Consider the following 19,509-nt stretch of genomic DNA (forward strand, 5'->3'; position numbering starts at 1 on the left):
TCGACTTGTTCCCGGTTATTAACACCTATTACAATTTGTATGTGTTTTTGTGAAGTAGTATTTTAGTATGTGCCGCGGGCCGCACATTGCAATTTTAGGGTCTTTTGGTCTTGAGCTTTAAATATTAGTGTTTTCCATTGAAAGTCTCACACTGAAAAATTGAAAGATGCTGGGGCCATTTGAATATTCTTCATTCCATTTTGATATTTTTAAGCAGGCAGATAGTTGTTTTTATATGAAATTATGATGTCACATCGATAAATCCGATAACATTATAAAAATCAGATTAAAAAAAATAAACTTTCCAATGAGGCGAGATTAGAGTGCTGCAAATCAAGCCCTCCTTTTGTCCTACCCGTGTTGGCAATTTCCCCTGAGCTCATTGCAAACAAACACGGTGTCGATTGTTTTGGACTTCTTTAAATGTAAAAAAGAAAGAAACAAAAAAAACATCACGCTTCAACACATCAAACATTGTGGACCATCGCTATGGCGGTGTTTTGAAATCGCTTTAAAAGACGTCCGTGTCTAAAGAAGCATTTTGATATTTTTAAGCAGACAGATAGTTGTTTTTATATGAAATTATGATGTCACATCGATAAATCCGATAACATTATAAAAATCAGATTAAAAAAATTAAACTTTCCAATGAAGCGAGATTAGAGTGCTGCAAATCAAGCCCGCCTTTTGTCCTACTCGTGTTGGCAATTTCCCCTGAGCTCATTGCAAACAAACACGGTGTCGATTGTTTTGGACTTCTTTAAATGTAAAAAAGAAAGAAAAAAAAAACATCACGCTTCAACACATCAAACATTGTGGACCAACGCTAAGGCGGTGTTTTTGAAATCGCTTTAAAAGACGCCCGTGTCTAAAAAAGCATTTTGATATTTTTAAGCAGACAGATAGTCGTTTTTATATGAAATTATGATGCCACATCGATAAATCCGATAACATTATAAAAATCAGATTAAAAAAAATAAACTTTCCAATGAGGCGAGATTACAGTGCTGCAAATCAAGCCCTCCTTTTGTCCTACTCGTGTTGGCAATTTCCCCTGAGCTCATTGCAAACAAACATGGTGTCGATTGTTTTGGACTTCTTTAAATGTAAAAAAAACAAACAAAAAAAACATCATGCTTCAACACATCAAACATTGTGGACCATCGCTACGGCGGTGTTTTGAAATCGCTTTAAAAGACGCCTGTGTCTAAAGAAGCATTTTGATATTTTTAAGCAGACAGATAGTCGTTTTTATATGAAATTATGATGTCACATCGATAAATTCGATAACAAAAATTGTGTCGATTGTTTTGGTCGTCTTTATATGGAAAAAAAACCCCATCATGTTTCAACACATCAAACATTGAAAGACGCCTGCTGCTAAAGAAGCTGCTCCAAAGCCAACCGCATTTTAGTATGGATTTAAAAAATAATAGATACAAATAAGTCACACTAAATTGGCCCTAGTGTGTGAATGTGAGTGTGAATGTTGTCTGTCTATCTGTGTTGGCCCTGTGATGAGGTGGCGACTTGTCCAGGGTGTACCCCGCCTTCCGCCCAATTGTAGCTGAGATAGGCTCCAGCGCCCCCCGTGACCCCGAAGGGAATAAGCGGTAGAAAATGGATGGATGGATGGATGGACAAATAAGTCAGTCTTTAGTTTTTAGTGTCAACATTTCGACTTTTCCCGGTTATTAACACCTATTGCACTTTTTTATGTGTTTTTGTGAAATACTATTTTAGGATGGGCCGCACTGAGGTGCTCAATGTGTTCAAGGACATTTACACAAGCCAAAAAATTACTTTTTTTAAAAGGGGTGGCGTATTATCAACGTGCATCACACTGACTGACAGCTGTTCATAATATTCTGCCACACAAGAGTGAAAAACTGTGCCATGGCGTCCTTGTAAATGGTGAATGGGTTATACTCGTATAGCGCCTTTCTACCTTCAAGGTACTCAAAGCGCTTTGACACTATTTCCACATTCACACACTGATGGCGGGAGCTAACCACGGACCCATCAGGAGCAAGGGGTGAAGTGTCTTGCTCGAGGACACAACGGATGTGACGAGGTTGGTAGAAGCTGGGGATCGAACCAGGAACCCTCCGGTCCCCACAAAAGCAGCCTCTCTTTCCATTGAGATATTGAATTGGATTTGATGAGCTGGGCATTGAGTAGTTTTCAGGTGGACCCCCCACATAGGAGTCCACCTCTTTAGATTGGAGTGTTGGAACAAAGTAGGAGGAAGAGGAGGAGAGCAGGTATATCTGCTGGATGGACGTTGTGCGTTTTGTTTGCCCCACCCACCCAGCGGCTCCATCCCGGCTGTGTAACCCCTGATTGGCTGAGGAGGGGCTGGCTGGGGGCGGGAGGGGGGACTGCGGGTCCGCACGCACGGAGAGCCCGGCACTGAGCTGATGCGCGTCCGCCAGTGTGCGTCAGTGGAGCGGGAGGAGCGCATGTTCGAGTCCTGCCGCCGAATGCCACGAGCTGCCGGGTCAGTTATAGATGTTGTGTTAGAAGGGGGTTCTTTATGGATATTTGGGGCTTTTTTCTTTGCGGGGGGGGGAAATGCTAGCTGTCGTGGTTTAGGGATGGAGGAGCAGCAGATGTGAGGACACATTCCTGCAGCGGCAAACCAAACCCAAAATCGGACTGTTTTTTTTTTTTTTTTTCTTTTTTTTTTTTAACTGTGACTTCAGTTTTTCCCCTCATTGATGGAAATGTAACGTTTTCACTGAAGCAGGACGACTTTTACTTTTGAGCGTTTTGCGGACTTGCCACTCTGGATTGAATTTGCGCCATGAGGACACGCACCGGAGCGCTCGCCCGGTGAAATCACTGCAGCCTGCCGTGCACCGCGCACCACAGCCCCGCCGTCAGCCCGCACTGCTCCGCTGCGGAGCGGATGTACCACTTTGATACAATTCAACAAAACCACCCTCTCAACATTTTTTTTTTTTTTTTTTTTTTTTGGGGGGTGGGGGGAGAAAATGATTGACAAGGCGCACTAGTGTTAATTGAGCTATTTAATCACTCAACAGGTCCGATTTAAAGCTTGGAAATGGAATTAATGCATGTCATTGCGCTGCTGCTCTTGTTCTGGGTGTGCGCCGAGGCGGTCATCAACCTGAAATATGGAATTAACGAGGAGATGAAGCCCGGCTCCGTGATTGGGAATGTGACAAAGGACGCGCTCAAACAGGGATTCCAAATCGCGCCTCAGCCGCCCTACTTGCGGGTCATCTCCAACTCGGAGCCGCGCTGGGTAGAACTGAGCCCGGCGGGAATTCTTACCACGCAGATGAAGATCGACCGGGACGTCGTGTGCCGGCAGAACCCCAAGTGCATTATCTCCCTGGAGGTGATGTCCAACTCTATGGAGATCTGCGTCATCAAAGTTGAAATTGAGGATTTGAACGACAACGCACCCAAGTTCCCCACCAACCACATCGACATTGAGATCTCCGAAAATGCCTCCCCCGGGACCAGGTTCCCCCTAGAGGGGGCGAGTGATCCGGACTCGGGCGTCTTCGGCGTGCAGTCTTACTCCATCACCCCCAATGAGCTCTTTGGGCTGGAGATCAAAACGCGAGGGGACGGCTCCAAGATTGCAGAGCTCGTGGTGCAAAAATCATTAGACCGAGAGACTCAGTCCCACTACAGTTATGAGATCAGCGCCGAGGACGGAGGAGACCCTCCAAAAATAGGCGCGGTCCAATTAAACATCAAAGTCATCGACTCTAATGACAACAACCCTGTCTTTGACGAGCCTGTGTACACTGTTAACGTGATGGAGAACTCCCCCATCAACACTTTAGTCGTAGACCTGAACGCAACAGATCCAGATGAGGGCACCAACGGCGAGGTGGTGTACTCCTTCAACAGTTACGTCACCGAGAAGACGAGGGACGCTTTTAAAATTGATTCCCGTACCGGAATAATCACCGTCAACGGCGTTCTGGATTACGAGACCACCCAGATTTACGAGATTGACGTGCAGGCCAAAGACCTGGGTCCCAACTCCATACCGGCACACTGCAAAGTAACGGTAAACGTGATGGACACCAACGACAACCCGCCCGTCATCAGCCTCCTGTCGCTCAACACAGAGATGGTGGAGGTGAGCGAGAACGCTCAGCGAGGCTATGTCATCGCCCTGGTGCGCGTCTCCGACAAGGACGCCGGGGCCAACGGTAAGGTGCAGTGCCGGCTCCAGGGCAATGTCCCCTTCCGGCTGCAGGAGTACGAGAGCTTCTCCACCATCCTGGTGGACGGACGGCTGGACCGGGAGCAGAAGGACACGTACAACCTGACCATCCAGGCCGAGGACAGCGGCGTCCCGCCCCTGCGCGCCATCAAGTCGCTGGTGGTCAAAGTTACGGACGAGAACGACAACCCTCCGCACTTCCTCAAGCCGCACTATCAGGAGATGGTGATGGAGAACAACCTGCCCGGTTCCTGCCTGCTGGCGGTGTCGGCAGAAGACCCCGACTTGGGCATGAACGGCACCGTGTCCTACTCCATCGTCCCCGGTGAGATTAAGCACATGGACGTTAACACGTACGTGAGCATCAACCCGTCCGGCCGCATTTACTCCATGAGGTCCTTCGACCACGAGTACACCAGGACGTTTGACTTCAAAGTCCTCGCCAGGGACAACGGCAACCCGTCCCTGTCGAGCAACGCCACCGTGAGAATCGTGGTGCTGGACGTCAACGACAACACCCCCGTCATGACCAACCCGCCTCTGGTGAACGGCACCGCGGAGGTGTCCATTCCCAGGAACGCCGGCGTGGGCCACATGGTCACCCAGGTGAAAGCGGACGACTACGACGAGGGCGAGAACGGCCGCCTCACCTACACCATCTCCGAGGGCGACCGGGCCTTCTTCGAGATAGACCAGGTCAACGGGGAGGTGAGGTCCACTCGCATGTTCGGGGAGAACGCCAAGTCCACTTACGAGATCACGGTGGTGGCACGCGACCACGGCAAGCCCTCGCTGTCCGCCTCGGCCTACATCGTGGTGTACATCTCGCCGAACCTCAATGCCCATGAGTCCATCGGACCAGTCAACCTGTCTCTCATCTTCATCATCGCGCTGGGCTCTATCGCCGCCATCCTCTTTGTCACCATGATCTTTGTGGCCGTCAAGTGCAAGAGGGACAACAAGGAAATCCGGACCTACAACTGCAGGTACTGACCCGCATGTTTGCTTGTGTGTTGCAGCTTTTAAGGCCCGGCCAGCAGGTTTTTGTCCTCGGCTTCTCTCTAAATAGGATGAGTCCATCTGAGGTCCATTGTTGCCGAGTGATTGACTGATTTAATCCCCGCTTTGTGACCAATTGGCTCATAAATATGAGTGTCATGTTCAATTTGTGGGCGTGATGCCGGACAATTAACGCCCTGCTGCTTCGATGGCGGACATTTCTTATTTAACCGTGCCTGATTGGTTGTTAACAACTTTAATCTGCTATGATTATGATGCGGCTTCAAAGCTCCCACCTCCCCTTCTTTTCTCAAAAAATGGCCTCAAATAAACACCACTCAGACCATATTGTTAATGCCTTTCCTGCAAAGTGGAACACTGTTTTTTTTTGGTTTTTTTTTTTAGTTCGTCAATCAGCAATCAGGCCCAGTGCCACATTAACATTATGCATTTACATATAGATTGGATTTGAGACTTCACCTGCAGCCATAATCATATTTCGCTTGAAATATGATTGTGTCGATTTAAAAGTCAAGTTACAATAAGCCCAAAATACCTGAACATGACTTGTTTTGTACTCGTTGCTTGGTTTGATACAATCGCCGACCACAACATTAGGTACAACATAACGTCAGCTAATGTCGTGGCTGCTGGATGTACTTATTTAAACGTTCTAATCCAGGGGTGTCCAAAGTGCGGCCCGGGGGCCATAATTTTTTAACGGCATGCGGCACATAAAAAATACTATTACAGAGAAACCATTAAAAGTGGAATGAAAAAGCAAACAAGTGGTATGTAACAAGAAAAATCTGCAATATTAAAACTGCATTTTTTTTTCTTAACTACCGTATTTTTCCGAGTATAAGTCGCACCGGAGTATAAGTTGCACCTGCCGAAAATGCATAATAAAGAAGGAAAAAAACTTTATGCAACTTTCATAAACTATGAAAAAAACTGCGACTTATAGACCGAAAAATACGGTACTTAAAATCAACAGATAGATCTGAAGTAGATCCAGAGATTTAGGCGTTGAAAGTAAAAATAATATATTTTTATATGACTTTTTTTTTTTTAACGCTTTTGGTTCCCCAAAATTTTTAGCTTGATTTTATTTTAAACTGTCATTGTTCACAAAATAATAATGAATCAAAAGCAATGTTATATGAACTATTGGCCAATTAACTTACATCAAATATCCCATTTTGAAAAATGTTTTGGGGAAAATATTGCGTATTTTGTGTTTGTCACAAAAAACTGCATAAAATATATATTTTTTAAATAACTATGGCATTGGATGGATCTAAAGTTGATCAATCGGTATTTCCCAGCAGGCAACAAGACATTGAAACAACGTTGAGAACTTGTTGAATTAGGCCCTGACGTTGAACAACTCAAACAACATACTTTTTCACAACATTTAATCAATGTTGGATGTTTTTTTTTCATTGAATGTTGGTCATTCTCAACTAATATTCTACAACACAAATGCAATGTTGAAACAACATGCTTTTTGACAACGTTTATTAAATTAAATTAAAGTACCAATGATTGTCACACACACACTAGGTGTGGTGAAATGTGTCCTCTGCATTTGACCCATCCCCTTGTTCACCCCCTGGGAGGTGAGGGGAGCAGTGGGCAGCAGTGGTGCCACGCCCGGGAATCATTTTTGGTGATTTGACCCCCAATTCCAACCCTTGATGCTGAGTGCCAAGCAGGGAGGTAATGGGTCACATTTTTATAGTCTTTGGTATGACCCGGCCGGGGTTTGAACTCACAACCTACCGATCTCAGGGCGGACACTCTAACCCAGTGGTCACCAACGCGGTGCCTGCGGGCACCAGGTAGCCCGTAAGGACCAGATGAGTAGCCCGCTGGCCTGTTCTAAAAATAGCTCAAATAGCAGCACTTACCAGTGAGCTGCCTCTATTTTTTAAATTTTATTTATTTACTAGCAAGCTGGTTTCACTTTGCTCGACATTTTTAAATACTCAAATAGAATTTGAAAATCTTAGAAAATATTTTAAAGACTTGGTCTTCACTAACTGACAAAGAAACAGATAACAGATTTGGTGTCCAGTTCAGTGTGACATGATTTATTTAAAATTTGAGAGTTGACTTTTGTATTTTACATGAGTTATTATTTGTACAAACATGGTGCAAAGCAATTCATGATTTGTTAAAAAATGTTAGTGGCTAGCTAGTTAAAATGGGGTATTGTGATTTCACAAGACTGTCTTAGAAGTGATCATTTGAAAAATGTGCACTTAGAGAAAATATAAAAATAAAGTGTTGCATATTGATATTTATCTGTTTCTATATATATTTATTGTGAGAAATCATTAAGATGATCAGTGTTTCCACAAAGATAAATATCATTAATTATTAATAATAACAGAGTTAAAGGTAAATTGAGCAAATTGGCTATTTCTGGCAACTTATTTAAGTGCGTATCAAACTGGTAGCCCCTGCGATGAGGTGGCGACTTGTCCAGGGTGTACCCCGCCTTCCGCCCGATTGTAGCTATGATAGGCTCCAGCGCCCCCCGCGACCCCAAAGGGAATAAGCAGTAGAAAATGAATGGATGGAAACTGGTAGCCCTTCGCATTAATCAGTACCCAAGAAGTAGCTCTTGGTTTCAAAAAGGTTGGTGACCCCTGCTCTAACCACTAGGCCATTGACATTTGGTCCTTTCCCAAACAACAACGTGGATCCAACGCTAAACATCAACGCTGTCTCAATTTTACAATGTTGTTTAGAAGTCAGTTAAAAAAACCAAGTATAATCAACATTGTATCAATGTCTTGTGCCTGCTGTGTTAAGTGTTGAAAGTAAAAAAAAGATTTATTTTAAACATTTTAGTGACAGACCTTTTTTAGGCCCCAGGACCTTTAATGTTCACCAAAATTAATATTTATTGTATTTGGGTTTGAAAATTAAAAATATCCATGCATGCTTTCATTGTTCAGTGTGCGGCCCTCAGTGGAAAAAAAGTTTGGACACTCCTGTTATTTCACTTCCGTTAAGATGTACCCTTCATGTGTTTCGTGTCAATAGAGACAGGTTATAGAAATTGTCAATACAAATCTCGCTCAAAGAGGAAACAATAAACAGCTGTAGACATGCGCTCTCCCCCCCTGCTGGGTGCTATAATCAGCCGTGATGCCATGTGTGCCCTTCATAGTCGGCCCCCACCATGGCTATGAGGTTATCCCCAATTGATGCCTAGTTCCAGAAACATTTGCCCGTCCCCATAGCATTTGGAAACAGAGTAGAGCGGCAAGCGTCATGTTAAATGATAAACCAAAACGAGGCATTTGCAGCCTCTCGTTTACTTGCCTCGAAATCAGTGGGAGAGGGAGTGAGCGGGGGGAGCAGGGGCGGGCGGCGGCTCTTTTCAAGATGCAATCTGCAAGAAAAATGAAAGCAACAAAACAACGGAGCTTCTTTTGTGGAAGTGTTGGAGGATTAGAGTGAAGAAACAGAGGGCCAGTGGGGGCGACAATCACACAGACATTCCGCACTAGACTCTGCAGACCATATGCTGCACACGGCGAGGATAGAAACGCCATCTTTTAAAGGCCACGCAAAGGGAAGGAAACCCCGCGGTTTATATCGCAATCATCACGTCGAGTGACTTTGGTAGCGTAAATAGCATCTGCTTCTCCTGCAGGAATATGCGAGCCTGTGTGAAGAATTGATCCATGTTGTACTGCACTCCATGTTGTTCGTATATGCTTGCTTGATAGGCAAAACGTGTGGTGTGTGTGCTTTGGATATGCTCGCATATACCGGCCGTGCTACTTTGTATGCTGTGGTTTTTGGCATGTTTGCATACCGCCTGCCTGTTTGTGACATGTCCCATGTTGAGCATGCAAATGCAAACACAAGAAATGGCGGCCTCTTAGGGCGGGGGAGTGCCTTTAAGGCTGGTTTATGCTCCTGCGTCGGCATAACGACGTCCGGTCTGCGTTAGAAATAAGTGTTTTTTTTGCGAAAACAACCAAGTATAAATTGTAAATCGCGTTTGTAAAATGAAAAATTGCAAGTACTATTAACGGCCGTGTTTAATGTGGTCTATTAAGACTTTGATTGATAACAAGAAATGATGACTTAAATCAGTAATTTCCCTTCGCACAATTATAACTTGTATCACCTTTTCTGGGCTTTACTGAAAGTTAAAGTTAAAGTACCAATGATTGTGTGGCGAAATTATTCTCTGCATTTGACCCATCACCCTTGATCACCTCCTGGGAGGTGAGGGGAGCAGTGAGCCACAGCAGTGGCCACGCCCGGAAATCATTCTTGGTGATTCAACCCCCAATTCCAACCCTTGATTCTGAGTGCCAAGCAGGGAGGTAATGGGTTCCATTTTTATAGTCTTTGGTATGACTCGGCCGGGGTTTGAACTCACAACCTACCGATCTCAGGGCGGACACTCTAACCACTAGGCCACTGTGGAGGTGAAGGGCAATCTAGACCAGGTGTTCTTAACCTTTTTGACCGTGGGCCCCGATTTTCCCACTGCAAAGGGACTCGGGGCCCATTCATACATTAACAATGAAATAGTAATCCTACTCTTGATTTTAATCTTATTCAATTATGATATCTAACCTACTTCCAGTTTAGAACCTTGTCAAATGGTATGAAAGCATGTGTTAATCGCAAATATTATTTATTTAACACATAAACCTTAGACTTAGGTCAGACTGATTAGAAAAATAAGTACTACCCAAATATACTGCATAAGAAGGGACTCATAAATCACTGGTGAAAAATAAGTAGACAATTATGTAGTGCTAAAATAATATATTAATGTTTCCTAACTAAACTGTCAATAAAATTTTAATTGCAAATGAAAATACAGCTTCACCTCTTTAGTTATAATTTTTGTGCTTAAGTCACGTCTGACTTTAGCTTCAGACTTTGTCTAATTGAAAACGTTATTACTGCCACAAGCAGTAGAAAAGTGTATTACAACTGAGTACTGCTGCGGACCATATGGACCACAGGTAAAACATTGATATTTTTTTGGGCAGCCCTCAAGAGCCCCATTGTTAGAAAACACTGATCTAAACAACAGAACCTACTTTTTAGAACACGGAACGTGCACTCAGAGGATGTGAAGGTGTGTCTGCAATGATCCAAATGCAAGAAAATGCATATTGCAAGACATTTTTTTTTAAATATATACAAAACCCATTAATGTCAGCAAAATAAAAGGATTGAATTAGTTTTAATCATCCCCTTACGGCATCCAACGGTTCCAAAATGATAAAATATCGCTGAATAGACAATTTGTATAATAGGATTTCTGATGGTCTAAATATCTTGACACGCACACAGAGGGAAATTTATCTCCATTGTTTGTCTTTGCAGCGCAATAGTCTCTTTTCCTGCATTTGTTTGTGCGTAAATGCGCCAGTTTATTCCAGACGTGCTAAATAGACTCAAAACAGCAGCAACAGAACAGGTTTAGTCTTGATAAATTACACACTGTGAGCACTAAATTATCACATTTGCATCTTCTCCCAGTATTGTGGTTGTTCTGATCATCAGCATATATTCTGCATATTCATGAAGGCAGACATGCTAAATAGACTGTGCGCTCTATTTTGCTCATTTAAGAAATGCAATCCTTAGATCAGGCCATAAGGGTAGTGTTTTCCAGAAAGTCCAAACCTAGCAACTTGCAACACTTTATACGTGTTATTTAAAACTGGAACTTATCGGTATGTTGCGATTTATTGCAAATGACCTGAAATATGTGGAGAAGGCGTTCGCAAAGTTGGATTAATATACCCTCTTGGGGTGAAACAGGTCACGTTTTTCGATTTCGATTTATTTTTTTGTATAAAACATTTGGTGTAGATTTCGCACACGTTGCTGTTCACTTACTACGTCTCGGTGCCGATTCCACCTGGAACACATCGGCGGGAGCATAAACCGACCTTTAGCCCAGCAGGCACAAGACATTAAAATAACGTTGAGAACTTCTTGAATTAGGTCCTGACGTTGAGCAACTCCAACTTAACGTTAAAACAACATGGTTTTTGACGACGTTTAATCAACGTCGGCTTCTGACGTTGATTTGACCATTGAATTTTGGTCATTTTCCAACCCCAAATTCCACAACACAAATACAATGTTGAAACAAAATGCTTTTTGACGATGTTTCTTCAATGTTGGGTTGTGACATTGATTTGACCATTGAAATTTGGTCATTTCCCAACCGATATTGTGGATCCAACATTGGACACCAAGGTTGTCTCAATGTACAAATACGACTACTTTGCAACGTTGTTTCAAAGTCAGTTTTACAGGATGTATAAAGTATGTATAATCAACGTATCAATGTCTTGTGCCTGCTGATGGTGATAAGCCAACCAAAGACGTCAGCAATCAGTCAAGGACTGAAACTATGCTTGTTTGACTGTGTGCAAGAGGAATGCCAAAACAGAGCACTGCTTTATTGAGTCTGTTCAGTTTCTTCTACTTGCGCAGGGTGGCCGAGTACTCCTACGGCAACCAGAAGAAGTCGAGCAAGAAGAAGAAGCTGAGCAAGAACGACATCCGCCTGGTGCCGCGCGATGTCGAGGAGACGGACAAGATGAACGTGGTGAGTTGCTCCTCGCTCACCTCCTCGCTCAACTACTTCGACTACCACCAGCAGAGCCTGCCGCTGGGCTGCAGGCGCTCCGAAAGCACCTTCCTCAACGTGGAGAACCAGAACTCACGCAATGCCGCGCCCAACCACGGCGGCTATCAGCACCCGTTCACCGGGCAGGGTCACCAGCAGCCAGACCTCATCATCAACGGCATGCCGCTGCCAGAGGTGAGAACCCGTGCACAGTGCGAAGGCCGTAGAGCGAACACAATGTCGACTTCTGTCAAGGTCTGTTTGATGCTGCTTGATAGTCCTCGATGGGGACGGGCGAGATGCTGTTTGACACATCTCAAGTTGCAGTGATATTTAGCACTCCATCACAGCAAAGATTGTGCTGTCAGTGAAATGTCTGCCGCTCGCTGATGGAAGGTTAAGCTATTTCAAATGGCATGTGTTTCTGCACGTCAGTCCATCTGAGTGAAATGTTGGAGGCTTTTCGAGGAGAACTAGATTGGCCTGAGACGATAAACTTGTAGTCTGGTACGCTGGTTTGGACCGTGGATAGGAAAAAGATCCTTGAGGCACACTTTGGTGCACTCAGCGAGAACATATCGACACAGCTAATCAGCGCCATCACACGGCATTGTCAGGTGCTAGCGGAAATAATAATCAGCTTGAATACTTTTGTGCGGCTGCCGTCCGTTTTGCAGAACAAGCGCGCAGCCGGCCTTTGAATCACCCTGACATACAGTAGCATGCACGGCTCCAGCAGAGCGGAGAAGGTCTGACGGGAAAGGCTATTTAAGCTCACGGCGTATGTAGACCAGCTGATCTTTATTTCATAGATTGTCCGACGTACAGAGCGCTTCATTGGATTCTCTGAACACCTTCTCTCGTCACCCTCACACACTCGTCCTCAGTCTCTAAGAGACCGACAATCTGCACGTCTGTGCTTTGTTGTTGCTCACCAGCAGTCGTAATTGATGACTCCAATCTCCCTGTGGCATTCATGGAGAGGAAGGTGGGGTGTTTGAAGGGACCTAAAAACAAGGAACAGGATGGATATTGATGTATCGAGCAGGTGATCCTGAGATATTCAGGCACCAGTGGATGCAGAGAGGTCAATGAGACCTACTTACAGGGATGCTGATTTACTGGGCCTGTCTGAGCTGCTTCGGAGGGACTGTGTGAAGAAGATAGGGAATAAAGAATGATGTTGGCGGATAGCTGGCGACTCACTAGTGACCTCTGTGCAGTGCGACAAAAGTGATCGCAAATGCGACTTAAAATAAACCAGTGGGACTTAACAAAAAAAAGCCTGTCGCACATGTGCGAAAATTTATTTTAACCGTTCGTGTTTTGCTCCTAAAAGAAATCCGAGAGTAACATTTTCGCTTATCTGTATAGCATGTTTGAAATACATTTAAACCATAAACATTGACAAATTGTAATGTGACGCGGAAGTGGGTGTTGGATATTTTGATTAAACATAAAAAAAAGCCCTCTTTGGAAAAATCCCAATAAAAAATTATGTCCATAAGACAGGAACATTTACTTAAAGAACTGAAAAGTCAAAAAACCGTATTACATGCAATTGTTTAATCAAAATAAAGTCAATTATGTAGAACAAAGTAACTAAATAAAAGTGAAAACTATCATCTATTGCTCATTTATATCCTGTGTCCTGGGAATTATTTCAATCCACCCTCATTTAGTGAAGTGAAGTGAATTATATTGATATAGCGCTTTTCTCTAGTGCAGTGTTTCTTAACCTTGTTGGAGGTACCGAACCCCACCAGTTTCATATGCGCCTTCACCGAACCCTTCTTTAGTGAAAAATATATATATATATTTTTCAAATTCAAGACAAAGTTATGTTTTTTTACTGGTGCACAAAATGAACCGTGCATGAACATCACCTTGTTCTAAGAACAACACAAACACAGTGCATGAACTCAAAACAAATCAGATGGAAAATTAGAGGGAAAATTGTTTGGGGGTATCCATAACGCCGATAGGGAGAAGTTTTTATTTACATGATGAGTCGGGTGTGTCTCGACCTTAGCGACGATGGCTCCGCCGAACCCCTGAGGCCGACTCACCGAACCCCTAGGGTTCGATCGAACCCAGGTTAAGAACCACTGCTTTAGTGACTCAAAGCGCTTTACATTGTGAAACCCGATATCTAAGTTACATTTTTAAACCAGTGTGGGTGGCACTGGGAGCAGGTGGGTAAAGTGTCTTGCCCAAGGACACGACGGCAGTGACTAGGATGGCAGAAGCGGGGATCGAACCTGCAACCCTCAAGTTGCTGGCACGGCCACTCTACCAACCGAGCTATACCGCCCCATTTACGTGTCGTGTACGGATGGTCTCAATGCTGACACACCAAGACTTGTTATATTATCCTCTCTCAAACTCTGATTAATCTACTTGTGACCTTAAGATATTAAGAAATGCAGTTTATTTGCCGTAATGGAGGTGATTATTATTAGTTTAGGGTAGCGGCTCCACACTGTATATGGAGACACATAAGTTGCTAGCCGCTTGTCAGCCGGGGGACAACAAATGTATATAGTTTCATCCAGAGGGGGGGGGGGATCGGTTACATTACGGTTCCATTGTAGCAACAGCCGTGTTCCCAGAATACAAAAGACGGGAAGCCGCAGAAGCAACGTGTAGGTAATAGTATTTTTATCCCATATACAAGACTAAACAAACGGTGTGACGCTCGTAGGCGCACAGGAGGCCCAAGGCAGCACTTAGCTTAAAGCGAAAACATGAATAGTTAGTAAATAAGACATAAGCAATAATAGCAAGAGCCAAACAAACGTAAAAAGGGGCATGATTAGTGGCAGCAGCAGTTTGGGACACGAATCAATAAACAGAGACTGGTGTGTCCAATCAGCGCACCTAGCAACAAGAAAGGAAACAATAGGAAAGAGCGCTGAAACCCAAATAGACTCAAACAGGAGAACCACAACAAACATAAACCAAGACAAAACCTGGACTGATCGGCTAGGCCTTTGTGGTCAGCATTAACCGACTGTTATTGGACATCTTGCGCAGCAGGAATCTAGCAATCACTGTTTGTACGTTTCTAAACGTGTAAGCAGACTTGTAGAGTGGAAATACTTGGTAAAAAAACACGCCATTATAGGTAAGTACATGGATGAAAACATCTCATTACCTTGAGAACTCAAATTCTTCCCTCAGTAGAAAGCGATGGAATGCAACTCTGAGCGTTCGTTATCCATAAAAAAAAAACAACATACAGGAATGGTTAGACTTCTGCACTGAGACATCCTGTCTTTGTGTCTTAATTATCCAATGGAAGCACATTTGCAGCCGGATTAGCTGAGCCTTGGCTAATGAAAAAGTAGAGAGGTAGACAAATAGGCTTCGATTGATTGTGATAATCTTATATGCAAAGCCGTGAGGCGTCGTGACGGAGCGACGCCAGGGCAAACAGAGCGAGTGACTGAAGACTGGTGAACGAGTGCCAGTGCCAGGTGTCTGGGCCAATGTTGTCTTAGAGACGCTTGATTGGCTTGGCTTGACGGAGGCCGGGAGTGGGGGTGATGGGGGGGTCAGGGGGGGGACCTGCTTAGCACGCAGCCTCCATCACCGGCCGCTTCTCCCGAAGTTGACAAGCATCTCTTTGAGCAAGCGAGACCGCGCTTTAACCTCTCCGACCGCAATACCTCGGCGCGCCGTAGCCGTTTGTTGTTGTCTTTTCTCCCCGCCGTGACATCTGGCGTCGACGGAAGCCCTGCAGCGCGAGACAAACGTCACACTTCAACACGGAACGTACCCGTATATAAATGGCAAATAAATAATTTTGCACTTATGAAGCCCAGTTTGACATTTAAGGAACGTTTTGAAATTTGACATGCTCATGAAGCACATTTGGTCATTTATGTTGAAATAAACAATATTATGGCAGAGGAATTTTTTTATCACATTATTTACATCGTCAAATAATGAAAACAAATACAATATGATGACGTGATAGTATAATACCATTAGTTAGAAAAATATATTCGCATCCGAATTGCGAGTGTTATTCATCAAGATTCTAAATCGATTCATCATTTTCAAAAGTCAATTTAAAAATAAGTCGTTTTTTTATAAGAAACAAATTTGAAAACTACTTTTAAGCCAACTAGAAGTCTCCAACATGCAACCTGTTCTGAAAAAGATTCATTATAATTATTATACCAAATAATACCTTGCGAAAATTGGTTTAATTCGAGAATCAATTCTGAATCGAATCACCACCCCAGGAATCAGAATCAGATCAAAACCTTAGGTGCCCAAACATTTACACTCTCACTTTTAGTACTACTACCGCCACGACAAGGTTGGTCTTTTCTTGTAAATTTGTGAATTTACAAACGGTAAACATGGCAGGATATAGGCTATTAGGAGCTCGGAGCTACAAAACAGCTAAGCACACAAGCTTACCATGCATTATAAGTATCATTAATATAATAATATTGCAGTTAAAACACACCTGTCCACATAAACAAGTCCATCCATCCATTTTCTACCGCTTATTCCCTTCGGGGTCACGGGGGGCGCTGGAGCCTATCTCAGCTACAATCGGGCGGAAGGCGGGGTACACCCTGGACAAGTCGCCACCTCATCGCAGGGCCAACACAGATAGACAGACAACATTCACACTCACATTCACACACTAGGGCCAATTTAGTGTTGCCAATCAACCTATCCCCAGGTGCATGTTTTTGGAGGTGGGAGGAAGCCGGAGTACCCGTAGGGAACCCACGCAGTCACGGGGAGAACATGCAAACTCCACACAGAAAGATCCTGAGCCTGGGATTGAACCCCAGACTACTCAGCACCTTCGTATTGTGAGGCAGACGCACTAACCCCTCTTCCACCGTGCTGCCCAACATAAACAAGTATCAAAACCAATTATAAAAAAGGATCCAGGGCAGACACGTATTAGAAAGTATACAGTAACAAACCTGTCCGCATCAACTTACTGCACCATGAATTTAACTTAATTATTGGATGACTGGGTGTCGCCGATAATATATATATATATATATATATATATATATATATATATATATATATATATATATATATATATATATATATATATATATGTATATGTATATGCAGACTATAAAAATGGGACCCATTACCTCCCTGCTTGGCACTCAGCATTAAGGGTTGGAATTGGGGGTTAAATCACCAAAAATGATTCCCGGGCGCGGCACCGCTGCTGCCCACTGCTCCCCTCACCTCCCAGGGGGTGATCAAGGGTGATGGGTCAAATACAGAGAATAATTTCGCCACACCTAGTGTGTGTGTGTGACAATCATTGGTACTTTAACTTATATATATATATACACATATATATATATATATAAATATAAATGTATATATATATATATATATATATATATATATATATATATATATATATATATATATATATATATATATATATATATATATATATATATACTGTATATAAATGTATATATATATATACATATATACATATATGAAGTTGGCACGTTGTGTAAATCGTAAATAAAAACAGAATACTATGATTTATAAATCCTTGTCAACCTATATTTAATTGCATACACTGCAAAGACAAGATATTTAATGATCAAACTGGAAAACTTAATTTTTTGCAAATATTAGCTCATTTGGAATTTGATGCCTGCCACAAGTTTCAAAAAAGCTGACAAAAGTGGCAAAAAACCCTGAGATAGTTGAGGAACACTCATCAAACACTTATTTGCAACATCCCACAGGTGAACAGGCTAATTGGGAACAGGTGGGTGCCATGATTGGGTATAAAAGCAGCTTCCATGAAATGCTCAGTCATTCACAAACAAGGATGGGGCAGTTTAAGAACATTTCTCAACGAGCTATTGCAAGGGATTTAGGGATTTCACCATCTACGGTCCGTAATGTCATCAAAAGGTTCAGAGAATCTGGAGAAATCACTGCATGTAAGCGGCAATGCCCGTGACCGTCGATCCCTCAGGCGGAACTGCATCAAAAAGCGACATCAGTGTGTAAAGGATATCACCACATGGGCTCAGGAACACTTAAGAAAACCACTGTCAGTAACTACAGTTTGTCACTACATCTGTAAGTGCAAGTTAAAACTCTACTATGCAAAGCGAAAGCCATTTATCAACAACACCCAGAAACGCCGCCGGCTTCGTTGGGCCCGAGCTCATCTAAGATGGACTGATGCAAAGTGGAAAAGTGTTCTGTGGTCTGACGAGTCCATCTTTTTAGTCTTACCTTTTAGTCGACTAATCGTTAAGATAATCTACTAGTCAACGAGTATCAAAATAGTTGTTAGTTGCAGCCCTAATACATATTCTTTTTAAACTAATCAAAACATGTGTAAGAAATGTCACACTTGAATAAGGAATGCTATCAAGACCAACAAACACTAGAAGAACTGGATCATCTATGTCTTCTTTACACCCGAGCTGGGTTCACGCTCGTGATTTCCAGCGTGTGCTTTAGTGACACGTGTTCTGCAATGCATGATCATAATAAAAACAGTTATCACACCATTGTTGGCTTGTTATGTGGGCCAGCCAGCATCCTGCCTGCTTATGGCAGCTGCTGTGAAGCCTTTCCTGCTTCACACACACACGCACGCACACACACACACATCCTGCGCTCAAACAACAGACCTGGCCAAGATAACAGTGACAGGTCTCCCCCAAGGCCCACGTACCTGCAATTGTGTGTATTGTACTCTCCCCGGTGACAACGTGTAGCGCTATATGGCTCCGACGCTCCCCCGCCCATTGTATTTTTTTTTTTTTTTTTTGAAGCGCGTCAGCTGTGAGATGTTTGTTCGCGCTAGATATGGACGCTCTGAGGAGAATAGAGCTGTCTTCAATGGATTAATTATAGCCAACGACTTGCTGGGAGAGACAATTCTACAGTATAGGAACGGCCTTTGGCTGCCATGTGGTATTGTGCATCTTAGAAGTCTTCTTCCACCTGTGATTCTACATAATGAGCATCTAGCGGGGAGATATGTTCTTCTCTTTGTTTGCTTCATCTCAGCCAGGTGTGTGTGTTCTTCTTCCCCCTCAGCAGGTAATTAATCACAAAGGATGACAAATGAAGCAGAAAGTTGTGGATCTTAAGCGGACTGATAATCAATATAACTACCCCCATGTGTTGTAACATTTTTTTCATTCCATTTTGAATTAATTTATATAATACGCAGCTAAAACACGCTTAAATAGGCCTCTTCCTGTGCGGGCAGCTTTTGCACTTTTTTTTTTATCCCAATTTGACATCATTTACAGGGCAAAAAATACTTGTGCAATTATGTTGCGGGTCCCCAAACTTTTTGACTCGGGGGATTCTGCAGTACGTCCAACATGCTGCTGCTCGAGTCCTGACTAGAAGCAGGAAATACGACCACGTTAGTCCAGTAATAAGGTCACTGCACTGGCTTCCTGTTGCTCAGAGAACAGAATTTAAAAAACAGCTTTACTTGCGTACAAGTCGTGTATTGTCTTGTGCCAAAGAAGTATTAATAGTAGTATATAAAGTATTTTATCCACAGTTTTTGATTGATTGTAATTTTAAATAATGATGATTGTTATTTCTGATTTTAATATAATTGTATATTTTAGCCTTTTTTAATTTTCTGTAAAGC

The 19,509-nt window shown here is 43.2% G+C and overlaps 1 protein-coding gene and 1 long non-coding RNA gene across 5 annotated transcripts in view; one reads left to right on the forward strand and one right to left on the reverse strand.

The window, feature by feature from the left end:
* The first annotated feature begins 2,473 nt into the window (after positions 1 to 2,473).
* The window catches only part of pcdh19 (protocadherin 19), a 184,119-nt gene continuing 167,083 nt past the window's right edge, over positions 2,474 to 19,509 (forward strand). Inside the window, exons 1-2 of one of the 4 annotated variants that reach the window (XM_061976702.1) lie at positions 2,474 to 5,199; positions 11,699 to 11,831. In XM_061976702.1, the coding sequence (XP_061832686.1) occupies positions 3,068 to 5,199; positions 11,699 to 11,831 (2,265 nt within the window). In that variant the 5' untranslated portion in view covers positions 2,474 to 3,067. Of the gene's footprint in view, positions 5,200 to 11,698; positions 12,048 to 19,509 lie in introns of all 4 variants that reach the window. The other 3 variants (XM_061976703.1, XM_061976699.1, XM_061976700.1) reach the window with 3 other exon arrangements.
* LOC133617032 (uncharacterized) overlaps positions 12,793 to 19,509 on the reverse strand; it is a 125,060-nt gene continuing 118,343 nt past the window's right edge. The window contains exons 3-4 of the long non-coding RNA XR_009816931.1: positions 12,959 to 13,002; positions 12,793 to 12,859 (exon numbers count right to left, since the gene is read on the reverse strand). This is a non-coding gene — a long non-coding RNA (uncharacterized lncRNA). The remainder of the gene's footprint in view (positions 12,860 to 12,958; positions 13,003 to 19,509) is intronic.

This window comes from Nerophis lumbriciformis, linkage group LG16, assembly GCF_033978685.3.
Source record: "Nerophis lumbriciformis linkage group LG16, RoL_Nlum_v2.1, whole genome shotgun sequence".
Lineage (NCBI taxonomy): Eukaryota > Metazoa > Chordata > Actinopteri > Syngnathiformes > Syngnathidae > Nerophis > Nerophis lumbriciformis.